Source organism: Urtica dioica, chromosome 1 (genome assembly GCF_054948205.1).
Source record: "Urtica dioica subsp. dioica isolate 48M chromosome 1, U.dioica_male_clone48M_v1_H2, whole genome shotgun sequence".
Classification (NCBI taxonomy): Eukaryota; Viridiplantae; Streptophyta; class Magnoliopsida; order Rosales; family Urticaceae; genus Urtica; species Urtica dioica.
Genome location: NC_142756.1, coordinates 9,925,591 through 9,940,611, shown reverse-complemented (window position 1 = coordinate 9,940,611; position 15,021 = coordinate 9,925,591). Strand labels below are relative to the sequence as shown.

At 43.6% G+C, this 15,021-nt stretch overlaps 2 protein-coding genes and 1 long non-coding RNA gene across 4 annotated transcripts; 2 read left to right on the top strand and 1 right to left on the bottom strand.

Annotated features, from left to right (window-relative positions):
• Positions 1–934: 934 nt before the first annotated feature.
• LOC149407099 (putative receptor-like protein kinase At2g23200) lies at positions 935–3,945 on the top strand. The gene has a single exon (XM_089611054.1). The coding sequence runs from the start codon at positions 1,207–1,209 to the stop codon at positions 3,736–3,738; it is 2,532 nt and encodes an 843-aa protein (XP_089467180.1). The 5' UTR covers positions 935–1,206; the 3' UTR covers positions 3,739–3,945.
• A 715-nt stretch (positions 3,946–4,660) lies between these two features.
• On the bottom strand, positions 4,661–6,276 carry LOC149407098 (uncharacterized). 2 transcript variants are annotated; one of them, XR_016301339.1, is made up of 4 exons: positions 5,882–6,276; positions 5,348–5,646; positions 5,075–5,264; positions 4,661–4,951 (listed from the first exon to the last, which is right to left on the bottom strand). It is a non-coding gene; the product is annotated as an uncharacterized LOC149407098 (long non-coding RNA). The 2 variants fall into 2 exon arrangements; XR_016301338.1 differs by having other exon boundaries at positions 5,348–6,276.
• A 7,698-nt stretch (positions 6,277–13,974) lies between these two features.
• Positions 13,975–14,805, top strand: LOC149407097 (uncharacterized). The gene has a single exon (XM_089618691.1). The coding sequence runs from the start codon at positions 13,975–13,977 to the stop codon at positions 14,803–14,805; it is 831 nt and encodes a 276-aa protein (XP_089474817.1).
• The last annotated feature ends 216 nt before the right edge of the window (positions 14,806–15,021 follow it).

Below are 15,021 nucleotides of genomic sequence, written 5' to 3'. Positions count from 1 at the left end.
CGGGGGCGTTTTGAGACAAGTGCAACCAATTAACGGGACTCCCGTCCCGTCCCAATACAACGGTAACAATTTTCAACGGCTATTTTTTTTGGGCCGTTGGATCTTTGATCCAACGGCCGAAATTAATTTTTTTTTTTTAACGTCTGGGACTAACGGGATCACCGTATCCCGTTACTCCCATTAACGGGACTCCCGTCCCGTCCCAATAGCAGGGGACTCCCGTTACTGTTCCTAACGGTAGCGGGGATTCCGTCCCGTCCCGCTACCGTTAGGCCACGTTTAGTTAGAAGGCTTTGTAATTCACTTTACGTTTTCATTCTATTTTTTTTTTCTTCAAAAAATTAGCGATATAAGCCACATAAATATAAGCGTTTGCATTTTAACCAATGTTTTGTAAATTTTTCGTAAATAGCTAAAAACTATTATAAATATTTCGTAAATAGTCATATTTACTAATCATTTCCTCTTGCGTTTTTTATTATTTTGATAACGTAAATAGATTTACGTGATTATTTATAAAAAATTAACGAAACGTTGGTTATTTCAAAATTTCTAACGTTTCATATGATTAGATAGCCACCGAACCCATTTTTTTTTGTAAACTTAAAAAGTGAGAAAAAAAACTCAAAAATTGTTTGTGAGAGAGAGAAGAGATTGAGCGAGTGTGAGAGGTATATTCTCAGATCTAGAGGAGTTCTTAGAGATTAAGCTCATTAACGCCTAACCTTATTAACAATTCTTGGTGTTCTTCGTTTCTTTATAATTTTTTGTTTTTTTTTATTGTTTGAATTTGAATTGTGTGCTTAACCATTTGCGATTGATAAACTGTTTTATTGGATGCAAGTTCCTACAATAATAAGACATTTGCATGTTTACATGATGTAAGTATGTAACATTAAAATACCTTATCACAAATGCACATGGACACAATTGCCCGTTGCGGACCCATATGATTGAATGGAATTAAAAACCCACAACAGACGACCGAAAACAATTCATAATTTTTTTTCTTCTTTCTATTTTAAAAAGAGATTTTTACTCGCTCACTCAGCAATAATTTAGACTCCCAGTTGCCCAGTCAACGTCTAGAAAGCCATTGGACTCATCTACAAAGGAAAGTTCGACGATCATTCATTCAATCCAACACACTAATGCAAATACCTGGTTTTCCAGAGTCTGAAATCCAGAGCAAAACTCACATACGTAATGGAAGAGCTAGGTAAAACCAGAATCAAAGCCTCTCCATTCTTTTCTCTCTTCCTTTTCCTCGTCCACTTCATCTCTTCTTCTTCCTCTTACGATGTACCAAACAAGTACTTCATCAACTGTGGCTCGGACCGAACCGTGAACCAAACTGGCCGGAGCTTCACCGGCGACGAGGAACGAGGCTCTTCCGTCGTCTTCACGAAGCAGAACACCTCTGTCGCAAGCTCCGGTCAGCCTGCGGCAGATATCTACGGCACGGCGAGAATCTTCACACAACAGTCTTCGTACGCTTTCGACACCAGAGATCCTAATCCCTCGTCGTCTTACCTAGTACGCCTTCATTTCCTTGCTTTTAAGTCTTCTTCCTATGATCTCTCCTCGGCGATTTTCGACGTTTCGACTTCGCCGGGGCTGTTATTGCTGGCCGGCTTCTCCGGGAAAGAAAGCGCTAAACCTTTGGTTAAAGAGTTCTTCGTCACTGTGAAATCGGCAAATTCTACGAGGTTTCGGCTTTACCTCACGCCGAGAGGATCGTCGATCGCTTTTCTAAACGCCGTGGAGTTTTTCCCCGCTCCTCCGGTGGAATTCGGCGTCGACAAGGTTAACAATACTATAACTTTCGATTCCCCTCCTGTATTGCAAACGATTTACAGAATCAATGTCGGTGGTGATATAATCGAACCCGAAAACGACGATTTATGGAGAAATTGGAACTCCGACGATGCGTATCTTCAGAATAAAGACTCATCCACGAACATATCGGTCTCAGGCCCTTTGTCTTATTCTTCGGAAGAATCGAGATTCGCAGCTCCAGATTTAGTTTACGAAACTGCGAGGAAGATGGAGAGTCCCAGCCTGAACAACAGCTCCAAAATAAATTGGAGTTTCAGCGTCAACAAAAGCTCTCGTCACGTCGTGAGAGCTCACTTCTGCGACATCATCAGCCTCAACACCGCAATCTTGTATTTCAATTTCTACATAAATGACACCTTGAAGCTGAAGGACTACAATATACCAGAGCTCGGCCAACCCGAGTACGCCGATTTCATGGTGGACAAGGATTTTTCCGGCGCCTTGAAAATCAGCATCGGAGCTTCGACGGTGAACGAGGAACAAAATGCGCTTCTGAACGGGCTCGAGATACTCGAGGTCAAGGAAGGCTCGTCTTCGATTCCCTTCGAGAGAGATGACATAGCCGGAGCGGCGGGGAAAGTGAAGCCTGCCGTTGTGGCAGGGGCGGTGATAGGCGGTCTCGCGATTCTCGTCTCTCTGGCGGCGGTGTTTTTCGTGGCGGTGAAGCGGAGGAAGATGAAGAAGAATCGGGACGAGGGATCGGCGGAGCGGTCGAGCTGGGGACCGGTGGTGGCGGCGGTGTTCGGAGGAGGAGGCTCGAACAGCCGAGTCACGGAGCAAACAATCAGTGGCTCTCCGGTGTCGAATCTCCACCTGGGCCTGAGAATCTCCCTCTCGGAGATCAACGCCGCGACGAGGCGGTTCAGCTCGAAGCTGGTGATCGGAAAAGGCGGGTTCGGGAGCGTCTACAAAGGGACTCTCCAAAATGGGACGAGAGTGGCGGTGAAGCGGAGCTCCGGCCTGGAATCCGGCCAAGGCCTCGACGAGTTTCGGACGGAGATCACGGTCCTGTCGAGCATCCGGCACCGCCACCTCGTGTCCCTGATCGGGTACTGCGACGAGAAGGACGAGATGATCTTGGTCTACGAGTTCATGGAGAACGGGACGCTCCGAGAACACCTCTACGGAAACGCGTCGCCGAGCCTCCCGTGGAAGCAGCGGCTCGAGATCTGCATCGGCTCCGCGAGCGGGCTCAACTACCTCCACAAAGGGTCTTCCGGGCGGATAATCCACCGCGACGTGAAATCCACGAACATCCTTCTCGACGAGAACATGGTCGCCAAGGTGGCGGATTTCGGGCTCTCGAAAGCGGGCCCGCCCGAGGAGGCCGAGACCACCCACGTCAGCACGGTGGTGAAAGGCACGATGGGCTATCTCGACCCCGAGTATTGCCAGACGAACCAGCTCACCGAGAAATCCGACGTGTACTCGTTCGGGGTGGTCCTCTTAGAAGTCCTCTGCGCTCGGCCGCCGATCGACACGACGCTGCCGAGGGATCAGATCAATCTGGCGTGGTGGGCGATGAAGTGCAAGGGCGAGGGAGCGCTCATCGAGGCCGTGGACCCCGCGATCCGGGGCGAGATCAACGCCAACTCGCTGAGGAAGTTCGGGGAGATCGCCGAGAAGTGTTTGCACGCCGAGGGGCCCGAGAGGCCCGCGATGAGCGACGTGATTTGGGAGCTCGAGTACGCGCTGCAGCTACAGCGCACCCCCGCCCCCAGAGAGCCGCACGAGGACAGCACCGCCGCCACCGCCTCCGGATTCTCCGCCGCCCTCGTTCTCCCCGACGCCGCTCGAATTCCGGACTTCGACGACCAATCGGGGACCTACACCGCGGATTTCTCCGACATGTCCGCCAGCGAAATCTTCTCGCAGCTGAGACGCGACGCTGCCAGGTGAGGAAAACGGTCCCATTCTTGATTGTGATTTGCGTGTTCTCTGTAATGGTTTGATGTTTTAAGATGCAAATTGACGTATAAAGAGTGGACTGATAGGCACAGGTACTCCTTTTTCCTTGCCTTATATGTATATGATTGTTTATCGTAGCCAAGATTCTGTAAAGCACCTTGGATTGTTTAACTCGATGTGGTCGTGAGTTCGAGCTGAGTCCTGGTTTTCATATTTTTAAGACTGTCCAACAATCATTGGTGTAAAGTCATAGATAAATAAAATCATTGGGTAATTCTCCCAGCATTTGTAACTACACTAGTTTGTGTCACTTGCGAAGCACGTGTTTAATTAAAATGATTAATTAGTATATTTATTTAAATTTTAAGTGCTGCATTCAAATAATTTTTGGATAAACCTGATTAATAGGTAAACATAGCAAAACTATTTTCATCTGCAAGTGGTAGAAGCATATCTAAAAGGTAAACATAGCAAACTATTTTCATCTGTAAGTGGTAGAAGCATATCATTTAGAATGATGACCGAATCTTCATTGTTGTTTTCGTTGCTGATTTCAAGTAAATAAGCAAAAAAACTCTTGATCACGACCAGCTCTTATGTTGACACGAAACTTATATTTTCAAAGGAATTCCATAAATACGATGAACAACCACTTGCATCTGGATATCCCAGATTTTATTCTTACCAGCAATGTAGGAACATTTTGACCAACTTCGGATTTAGTATTTTGCTTATTCCAAACTTATAGTTAATTTCTCATTAGCATAGAAAGGTTGAAATCGTAACGCCACATAAATAACTTTTAGTTGGCAATTGCTATGCTTTACTCTTCTTCATAATGCGAGTCACCTTAAAGTGACCGATATGAAAATCACTCTGAACCAGAACAAACCACAAAACCAGAGAAGATAGGTTAAAGGTTAAACCACCTCGGAGAGAAGTATATAACTTGTCTGGGATACAAAACAAAATAGCCTGTAGATTACAATGGATGGACAAGGAAATACAATTGCAAACAGACAGGGAGATCCAACAAAAAGTAACACACAAACTACACTCTTCCATGCATAGATAAACCTTATTATTATAATTCTTACTATTCCGAACAGTCCCGGTATATTTTTCAGCCGTGATACTCGTCCATGAAACTCTTGTGGAAATCAGTACTCTCAGAATCTTCTCCTCTTGTGGCAGTATCGTGCACCTAAAATGCCATGTTCCCGGGACGTATATTTACAGTAAAAATAATTATTGAATAAAACCGGTAGTGACAAAAGAGTGAATTATTCGAGGCATAAAACAATAAAATAAAAAAATAAAAACAAACCTGCCTAAAACCAGAACCGGGAACGAATATGATTTCGGTGGTGTTGAGAATGCCGCGACAGTAATAGGCATCGAGGGCGGTTTTAGCAACCTTAGCAGCTTCGATGTCTTTTTGTGGAAGCTTAATTCATGGGAAGAGATGCATTGCTCCTTTTGCTTCCGTCCAGCTTGTTAAATGCATCTTCAAGCGTCTGAAAAAAAAAACATGTTCGAAGTTAATATAATTAGGGTAAAAAAAATTTACGGCAGGTGAATTTGGTTTTTCAATACTAACCTTGGCATGCCTCGCTAGCAATGATAAAATTCCGTCCCTCTCCGATGAGTACGAATCCTAAGACTCGTCTCGGACCTACATTTCGAGTGCGCGAAAAGAATTACTAATTTGCCTCTAATAAAATCGGCATTAAGAGGCTCTTCCGAACTTAGTAGCACTTGTTTTGAGCAGCAAATTTTGACAGAGATATTGGAGCAAAGATTGACAGAGGCCAATTTGTATATCTCTTCCCTTACTACAGGGCTTAACTCAGTAAGTTCCATGTAATAAACTCTTTTTCCACATTCCCCGTAGGTAATCTGAAGAAGAAAAAAAACCAAAAGGAAAAAAAAAACCTTATAATTCTTTAAAATTTGCGCAAGGTGTAAGCTATAATTCTTTAGACATTGACCTAAACGAGCCAACTCAAGCATTCCAATGTAGATTGTAATGCGTTCAGCTTATATAAGGTCATTTCCAAGTAAAGGCTAGCAAAAATTATGGAAAATTATAAATAAAATTACGGAAGAACAGAAATCACACACGAAATCATACAATCTAACACAAGAATATAGCTTCCTGCGCAAGCAATTTAAAGCGATTGCGCGCCAAAAGCAGAAACGAAGAAAAAACATGAGAAATATATCGTGGTTCGGATTCATTGCGAATCCTAATCCAGTCAGGGCACGAGAACCCTATTGCGTTTCACTATCTTCAAGTAATTACACACAACTCTACAACAATTGAGAATCCCCAAGGAGTACACTGAGTATGATCTTATTTCGATCAACACTTGTTTACAATTCACTCGAGTGTTTCCCAAGAACAATCTCACGATCTCTCAAAGACTCTGAATTCTTTTTTTTTTTCTCTCTCTCTCTCTCTCTCTCTCTCTCTCTCTCTCTCTTAACTCTTGTGATGGCTTGTGTTTTCCATTATGCTAAATGATTTGCTGCAACGTCATATTGTTGGGCCATATTTTCACAAAACTCAAAATATGGGCCCCACTTCAGCTTTCCAACTCTCCCACGTGCCCAAGACATTTCGCCCACACGCGCATTGTCTTCTAGCGCTTGATGCCTTATCGCCACGTGTCCCATTCAAGATTTCCTCTCGCTGACTTGGAAGGTTCTTCTCGCCCAAAATCAATTTCTACAAGCATCTTTGCTCGCCCAAGAACACCAAATCACCCATTTTGAAGCCAAAATCGGCCCACAAAACACCTCCAAAACCCACAACACAACTCCAAAATCTCTATTTCATCCCCCCTTTTTAATTCACTCCATTTTCTAAGAAAAAGAACAAAATCTATGCAAACTCATGCCAAATTTCTTTATGGCTCTTCTCTCTTGATTTCTTCTGACAAACACATTTGAGATCCAAAAAAATAAAAATAAATAATCACTCCACTCACACATCACATAATATCAAACAAAAAAAGATAAATAATCTACATCCATTCTCTCTAGAATGGGAGAATAAATATTTACTTTCTCAAAAACACTTTCTCTCACAAACTAAGGCTAACCAAGCCAAATTATTTTCACTCTCTAAATGTGTCCAAGAGCTTGAGAAATCAATTTTAATATTTTTCATTCAATAAGAGGAATATCTAATCACACACTTCACGTTTTTTTCTTTTCTTAGGAAGTGCGACAAACTCACTTCCGGCGCAAAGTCGAGTAAGGAGCTCACTACAAGATTCAAGGATCCTCAGAAGCTCTTGGGCGTGTTAGGCCTCATCATAACCTTCTTCGAGCCCTTTTGGAATCTTGAAGAGTGATTTTGGGACCATCCAAGACTAGACACGTACCAATCTAAGCACACCACTTGTGCACACGAGTTAATCCAAAAAATGACTTAACACATATAGTATTGGACGATGCTACAACAAAGTCTGCATTCTATTTTTCTAACAGATTCTAACCAACACTACTGGCTTGTGTACATCTTACTGACTTGTCACAATGACATGTGACGTGTGTGTGACGTGGTTGATCATACTTCACAGTTTTTATCGACGAATATCACAAGAGTATCATAGCAAGATTTGATAAAGATATTAAATTTTCAACTATTACAAATCACATCATAAAGAACCATACATCTTGAAATGCTAATAGGGTTTCAAGTTCTTCGTTCTCCGGTGTACGAATCATTGTCTCACTTCCTAAGTCGAGAATCGCAATGTTTTTTTTACACCGTTCATGAGAATCAAAACTATAATTCAAATGATTTTTTAATTTGCTCTCCACCTCCGAGTCTGGAATAAAGTTGTCCATACAGGATCAGCAGAACATTATTTCTCGTTTTTATTGTTACCATCCTAGAAAAAGGAAAAAAATCATATCATGAAAAGTGAGACCATGATTTTTGACCCGATACAATTCGGGATATGAGACGGAATCGGGATCTCCGTTTAGTCTCATTAAGTATCGTTTGAGTGTTTTTTGTTCTGAGTGTTTTTTTATTCAATCTAGTCCAATTTACACTAGAAATCAGGATCCACGTTTTAATGCTATTTAATTTCCATTTATAAAATAATCAGGATCCTCGTTTACTCTCATTTACACTAGATTCGATAAGGCTATAAGAAATTTTTCGTGCTCCAACTATTATTGTTAGGAACAGTTTTTGGATATAATAAGTTATACAACACTCATTATTATCAACTCAACTAAGCATTTTGGATAGGTTAAATGAATTATAAAAGTTCATGTGTACGTACGCAGTAGCAGTTCAGAGCCAAAATACTAAAATAGATACACTAAACGTAAGTGTAAAAATATTAATGACGAAATCTAGCCTTTTGTCTTGGATGATAGATGACTCATGAACAGTTTTCTTTTTATGAAGTACTGGCGAATGAATGCACATTCTACAATTGATCATTTCTTTATAGCATGTTTGACTAAAGATATACATTAGTATATTTGTATGGCAATGGTTGAGTCTTGTCAGACATATAAGGTATTTGTTACACGTGTAATTAATTTATGAAGAGTAAAAAAAAATTTATTAAGTCGTGTGCAGAAGAAGTAAATGCATATCCGAGCCAACATTAAGAGCAAAACGAGCTAGATTATGAGCCACGTTGTTACAAGATTAATCGCCAAGGACAGCCCCCTAAGGATAGCCGTGGCTTCCGCGAGGGAGGGAGCAAGGTGGATGTCCTGAGCCGAGATCTCCGAAGCAATGACGTACGTACCCTTTGTTATCGCGAAGCACACACCCGGTACCATACCGACCCAAACGATCATCGATGGCTGCGTCCACGCCAATGGAAGTTACCCCCATAGTTGGCGGAAACCATACCCGGTCGCAAGCACCGCTGTCCGCCGGGGGAGAGAACGTGTTTGCTTTCCTAAAGGTGTCTAGGAAGTCTCCGGTTCACTCCACAAGCTTTTTCGGAGACCACTTGGTCTTCCCCGACAAAACTTGGTTCCTATGATTCCAAATTTCCCACAGAAAGGCAACAAAAAACTCGAAGTCACGTACCTCGACGACGTTCTCAGCCGAGATGAAGATGGTAATGATGTCCACACCCGGAGATCCTTAACCAAATCCCCGAAGTTCGTAAGCTTCCACACCTTCCGAGTCCACTTACACCTCCAAATGGCGTGTGTCACAGTTTCCGGGTTTCTTCTGCGGTCTTCGCTGATTGGCACTTCGATTCCCCTGACCCCGAGGTGAATGACATCTGGGCCGAGAAATCTGCAGAATTCGAGGAGTCCCCCTCGCCCTTCGACCGTAGTGGGGAGAGATCTTGAGTCCGCTCTCCCAACCCTTCCGTTGCCCGATCCTTCCTCTCATCTTGGCCAGGCTTCCCATGAATGGGGTGGCGAGGAAAGGAGTCCTTGCGCCGAGAGGACTTTGACTCCGGACACTCCCCAACTTTTCGCTTGCTATCTTTCTTCACACTTGCGATTCGGAACACCGATGTTGCAAACCGGTTAGGCGCAACTCCAGTCATAAATGGGCCATAGCCAAATCCTTCTCTCGGCTTTTCAGTAGGCGTCGCCACCGTCGTACAATTCTCCCATTAATGTCCAATAATTTCGCAATTAAAGCAAAACATCGGAAGCCTCTCGTATTTGATAGCACACCAAGATTTCTCGGCCTTATGCCTGAGTTGGACCGCGATACCACGTCTAAGAGGCTTTATGATATTGAGTAAAATTCTGATCCGGATAAAGTTGTCGCGAACGCTCCCGTTCCGATCGGTATCAATCTTCAGGACCTTACCAATCCTACTGCCGAGTGTCTCTCCCATTCTAGCCGTCGTCGCAATCAACGGGATACCATGGATTTCAGTCCAAAGCCTCGCACTACATTAGAGGGATCGGTCAGACATAAGAGAGCTTTGTCAAATAGCAACCACTGCGTCTTCATCCTCTGTAACATTGAGATGGCTCCACTTGTGACATAGATTATCCATGACCTTACGAGAAGGTAGTACCCCAGGGTAAGCTCTGCAGTTCAGACGAAACTCAGAGAGAGAGTTATATGCACTGTTGTGTTGATAAATTCTTCCTGTTTTTTTTAAGGATGATCGATTACGTGTTAGTCAACATATATGGATTATTTCATACGGTAAATTATATCAAAAAAATTAAGTAAATAGTCAATTAAAACGTTTGAAATTGTTATATAGCCAACGTTTCGTAAATCTCAAGTAAATAGTCATAAAGATGACTTGGCCTAATAAATGGAAGTGAGTATTTACCTAAGATTTACGTCTGTAAATACATGAAAGTGATTATTTACATAAGATTTACGAAACGTTAGATATTTAGCAGTGTCAAACTGTAAATGTGGTTATTTACCTAATGGACCAAAATTATATTTGAATAAGGGGAAAATGTAATGTTGTTACAATGTACACCCATATATGTGTGTGTGTGTGTGTGTGCGTGCGTGCGTGCGTGCGTGCGTGCGTGCGTGCGTGCGTGCGTGCGTGCGTGCGTGCGTGTGTGTGAAAAATTACATGGACTAAGTCACTTGAAACGTTGATATTGCAAACTAGCCAACGTTTCATTTAAGTTTCAAATGTAGCCACCGTGGCTTTATTAGTCATTTTAACAAATTACTACATTTATCTTCATTAAAATCGGTTGAACATAAACATGTAACCAACGTTTTGATCGCAGCCAAATAATGCAGCTTTAATACACGTTAGCTTGATCCCCTTCATTCCATATTATTTTATTTCCTTTTTTCCAGTCCAATTAGTTACGATATCAAGTTTTCTTGGGTTAATTTTTGTTTATTTTACACGCGATAAGTTTTGCCTGGCTGAAACGTTGGCTAATAATTGGTTTCTATGATTTATGTTATATAAGGGTGTTTATGATATTTTCTAACCGTTTATTTCTATAAATGACTAGATTATAAAATTTACCAACGTTGGCTACATATTTAAATCATGTTTGAAATTGGATACGTTGCCAGATTACCATATATATATATTTGTATGTATTAATTTCTTCTTCTTCTGGATTACACCTAAAACGAAATTTGTATCACTGTAAATACAGAGACAGCACGTTTTTTTATTTTAAAATGGATCAATTAGGTAAATAGCCATATTTACAGTTTGACATTGCTAAATAACCAATGTTTCGTAAATCTTAGGTAAATAGCCACTTCCATATATTTACAGACGTATATCTTAGGTAAATAGCTACTTCTATATATTTACAAATGTATATCTTAGGTAAATAGTCACTTTTATTAATTAGATCACATCATCTTTATGGTTATTTACCTAGTTAAGATTTATGAAACGTTGATTATATAACAATTTCAAATGTTTTAATTGGTTATTTACCTAATTTTTTTTGTTTTGAAAAAGGACAGAGAGAGCTTGAAATTTATTATACATGTACCATATAGCTGTTGTGGCCTTTTAGTAAATCTTTCCAACCTTGTACAAAAAAATAGCCACAAAAAAGTTTCATGAGTTGCATTTCATAAGTAATTGACATTATAAATCATTGTTAGTCTTCATTCTTTTTCGACATGAGATTCTTGACGTGTTTCCTCAAGATAGTAGCTATTGTGTTCACTCATCTTTAACCAAATCTTCAATGATCGGATCGAATACCCATTTTGATATTTTGTTTGGTTTTGATATAGTAGAACACATGACCTGGCAACATGAGACTGATCTATTTATTTTTTTTCATTAATCCTATGAAGCTCAGTCTAGTTGACTTGGTTAATTAGTTGTAGCGAACTTTCCTGCTATTTGATAAGTATGTTTTATACACACTTTATCTTGTATTTTTAATCTTGAATCGAAGCAATTCCTTTGTTCTTATAGTTTTCAATGAGCTAAAAGTGTTTTGAGTGCAAAGGAGTAATTTTGGGATGATTTGAAGACTTTTACAAAGTTTAGAGCGAAACAAGAAACATGGTGCCTTCTTATACATGAATTGAGATTTTGAATTGAGTATTTTGGATGATCCAGTTCTGGAATCGGATAGAGCTTTTTCTTAGTTTTCCAAATCATATTTATTTGCGAAAATCGGACATCGGAGCAAAAAGTTACAACCGATTCAAAATCAATACACAATCATAGTCAACTTCCAAAGAGAGTCACCGCGTTTCAACATGATCATGACCATGGTGCGGTGCTCAAACGGAGCTAGATTAGTTTCTGCTAGACGAGAAATGAAGAATTGGCTCGTTACTAATTCACTCATCTTTGTAAATTAAGTTCATTTTTAAGTCTTTGTGTTGTTGGTTTAGAGGTTCTATTATCCAATGTATTTGAAATGCGGGTTGACAGTTTGAATGATTGAGACTATAACATCCTTACTAACTCAATCTTTCGTCCACGTATATTTACTACATAGAAATATTGGTGTTATTTATTGAATTATATTTTAAAAAGGGTGTATCAAATACCACACAAAACGGAATTCTAGAAAAAGTAATAAAGAAAAGGGTCAAATGCTCTCCGTACAGTTGCTCTCCGTACGGTTGACTCCTTGTAAAACTTATTCACAGTAAGCTTTTACCGGCGATCGGTGTGAGTCTTTGTCACTTGAGTCCCTGTGCTACTCCGGCGTCTGCTCTGGTGGTAGGTTGTTCCCAATGGCGGAAAGTAAGAATGGTGGTGGTAATGCGGCTGCTCACACCATGTCGTTCTGTGTCTCCGATTTGGGACTTGACGCGACCTCCCCGACTGCTCCGAGGAATGATGGTGGGAGTTTCGTCGTGCTTGGGAAAATGCTTTCTTGCAAGCCGCTAAGCCGGAATACGATTCTGGCTGTTCTGAATAAGGCATGGGATAGAGTCGAGCAGCGGACTTTGTCAGAGCTTAAACCCGGCATTTTCAAGATTTCTTTCAAATTCCAGAAAGATATGGATACAGTCCTCTTCCGACGACCCTGGAAGATCAGAGGAGCCCAATTCCTCGTTGAGAGATGGCCGGAAAACCTCTCTCTGGAGGAAGTGCAATTTAGCCGGTGCCCCTTCTGGATACGGCTGTTAGGTCTCCCCCCGGCGTTGATCTCGGAACATGTTCTGACGCGTTTCGCCGGTTTATTTGGTAAAGCCATTGACTGCAAACCGGGGAGGGACGCCAAATACGGGGCATTCGTGAGAATCCGAGTCCAGGTCCAGGTCTCGAATCCCCTCTGTGCGGGCTTCTTCCTCGACAAAGAAGATCGCTCATCTACCTGGATTCAAGCTAAGTACGAAAATGCAGGAGCCTTCTGCTTTCGTTGTGGTATTTTAGGCCACGGGGCAACAGATTATAGGAAAGAGGAAGACACTCTCATTTCGAAGGATGGCTTCGATCCGGTACCTATGTACGAGGACTGGATACACACGGCCGCAAAGTTGGAAAACTGCTTCTCCAATGGTGGCCGGGAGGTTCTCCAGACCTTGAGGGCCCCAGCGACGGGGGAAGTTCACGCGCCGGTGAATGGCGTTTCAAACAAGACGAATGGCGCGGTCAACGAGTCTGAGCCTCTGCAGACTGGACCGGATACCTCGACTGTAGCTGAACCTTTGGCGCCGAGCGAAGGTGTGGCAGCCAAGAAGAAACGAGGTAGAGCTTCTTCTGGCCAGGCCAAGAAAAGAAACATCAAAAGCTCTCCTGCGCCTTCCTCTTTGGGTGTGGAAGACAAAGGTGTGTATGTACCCTGCAGCGATGACGTGGCTCCAGGTATCTCTTCAAACCCTAATTTGGGTGTTGGGCCGAGTCTTGGTCTGAGGCCCACTACCTCCGGTCTGGGCCACTTGAATATGCTGAAGGCCAATGGGCCGCCAATCCATGTGTCATGTGAGGAGGCTCTTCTCCATGTTGGATCTGCTTCTTCTCTGCTTCGAGCGTTGGAAAGTAACTCTGCTCTCAGGACCCAGGAGCCGATCTCGCTGAGCGCCTCTGGAGACTCGAACCGAGGGCTCTCCGATGAGTCTCTGGCGACCGAGACATTGCAGCCAAGATATGAGTCGCCGGCTCCGCCGAACAGACCGAAGCGACGGCGACATGAAGGCCTTGATGGGGATTCGGTGCAACCTACCAAGGCCGGGATTGTTGTGCACGAACAAGACAGCCTCCCAAGCGGAGAGAGGACCTCAGGTGCTCACCAAGAGATATCGGCGACCAGCCAGGGGCGGGTCGTCCGGACGCCATGAAAACCCTGTGCTGGAACGTCCGAGGGTTGTGCAATCCTCGGGCGTTGGGCCGCTTGCGAAGGCTGATTCGTGAGCGGAAGCCGGATCTCCTTTTTCTTTCGGAAACGAAATTAAAAGGAGCTCGGGTTGACAGATTGAAATGGAAGCTGGGTTTTGTTAATGGTTTTGGTGTTCCCGCAGTGGGGCTGAGCGGAGGCCTGCATCTGCTATGGAACGAGGATATGGACGTGTCGATACGGAGCTATAGCAATGGTCATATTGATGTATCGGTTTGCGACGAACAAGGAGTTCGGACAAGGTTCACCGGTTTCTACGGCGAACCCAACGAGGCTGCTCGCCACCTCTCGTGGACCCTTCTCAAGAGGATTTATGGGGGTGATGATAGCCCCTGGTTGTGCGCTGGAGACTTCAACGAGGTACTCTTTGAGTTTGAGCATGTTAGCAGGTCGAGACGGAGGGCAGGCGACATGACTAGATTTGCTGAGGTCCTCGAGGAGTGCGGGCTGTTTGATCTGGGTTTCCAGGGCGAGTTGCTCACGTGGAACAACAAGCAGAGCGGCGATAAGAACGTCCATAGCTGGCTTGATCGGGCCTATGCGAATACGGCGTGGAGGCAGCTTTACCCGGTGGGGTTCACGGAAGTGTTGGACTTCTGGGGGTCCGACCACCGGGTGATTGTCATCGACTCTGAGGCGAGACCTCTGGCGAGCTTATGGAGGCACCAAAACAGCTCGTTCCAGCTCGCTCCAGCTCGTTCAGCTCGATCCAGCTCGCCCAAGCTCACTCGGCTCGATCCAGCTCGCTCCAGCTCGCTCGGCCCGTTCTAGCTCGCTCAGCTCGCTCAGCTCGATCCAGCTCGCTCTACTCCTTAGCTCGCTCCAGCTCGCTCACCCCCTCAGCTCGCTCAGCTCGATCCAGCTCGCTCTACTCCTTAGCTCGCTCCAGCTCGCTCAACTCCTCAGCTCGCTCCAGCTCGCTCAACTCCTCAGCTCGCTAGCTTGAAGCGCTGGGCTTTTGAGCCGAGATGGATCACCAACGAGGAG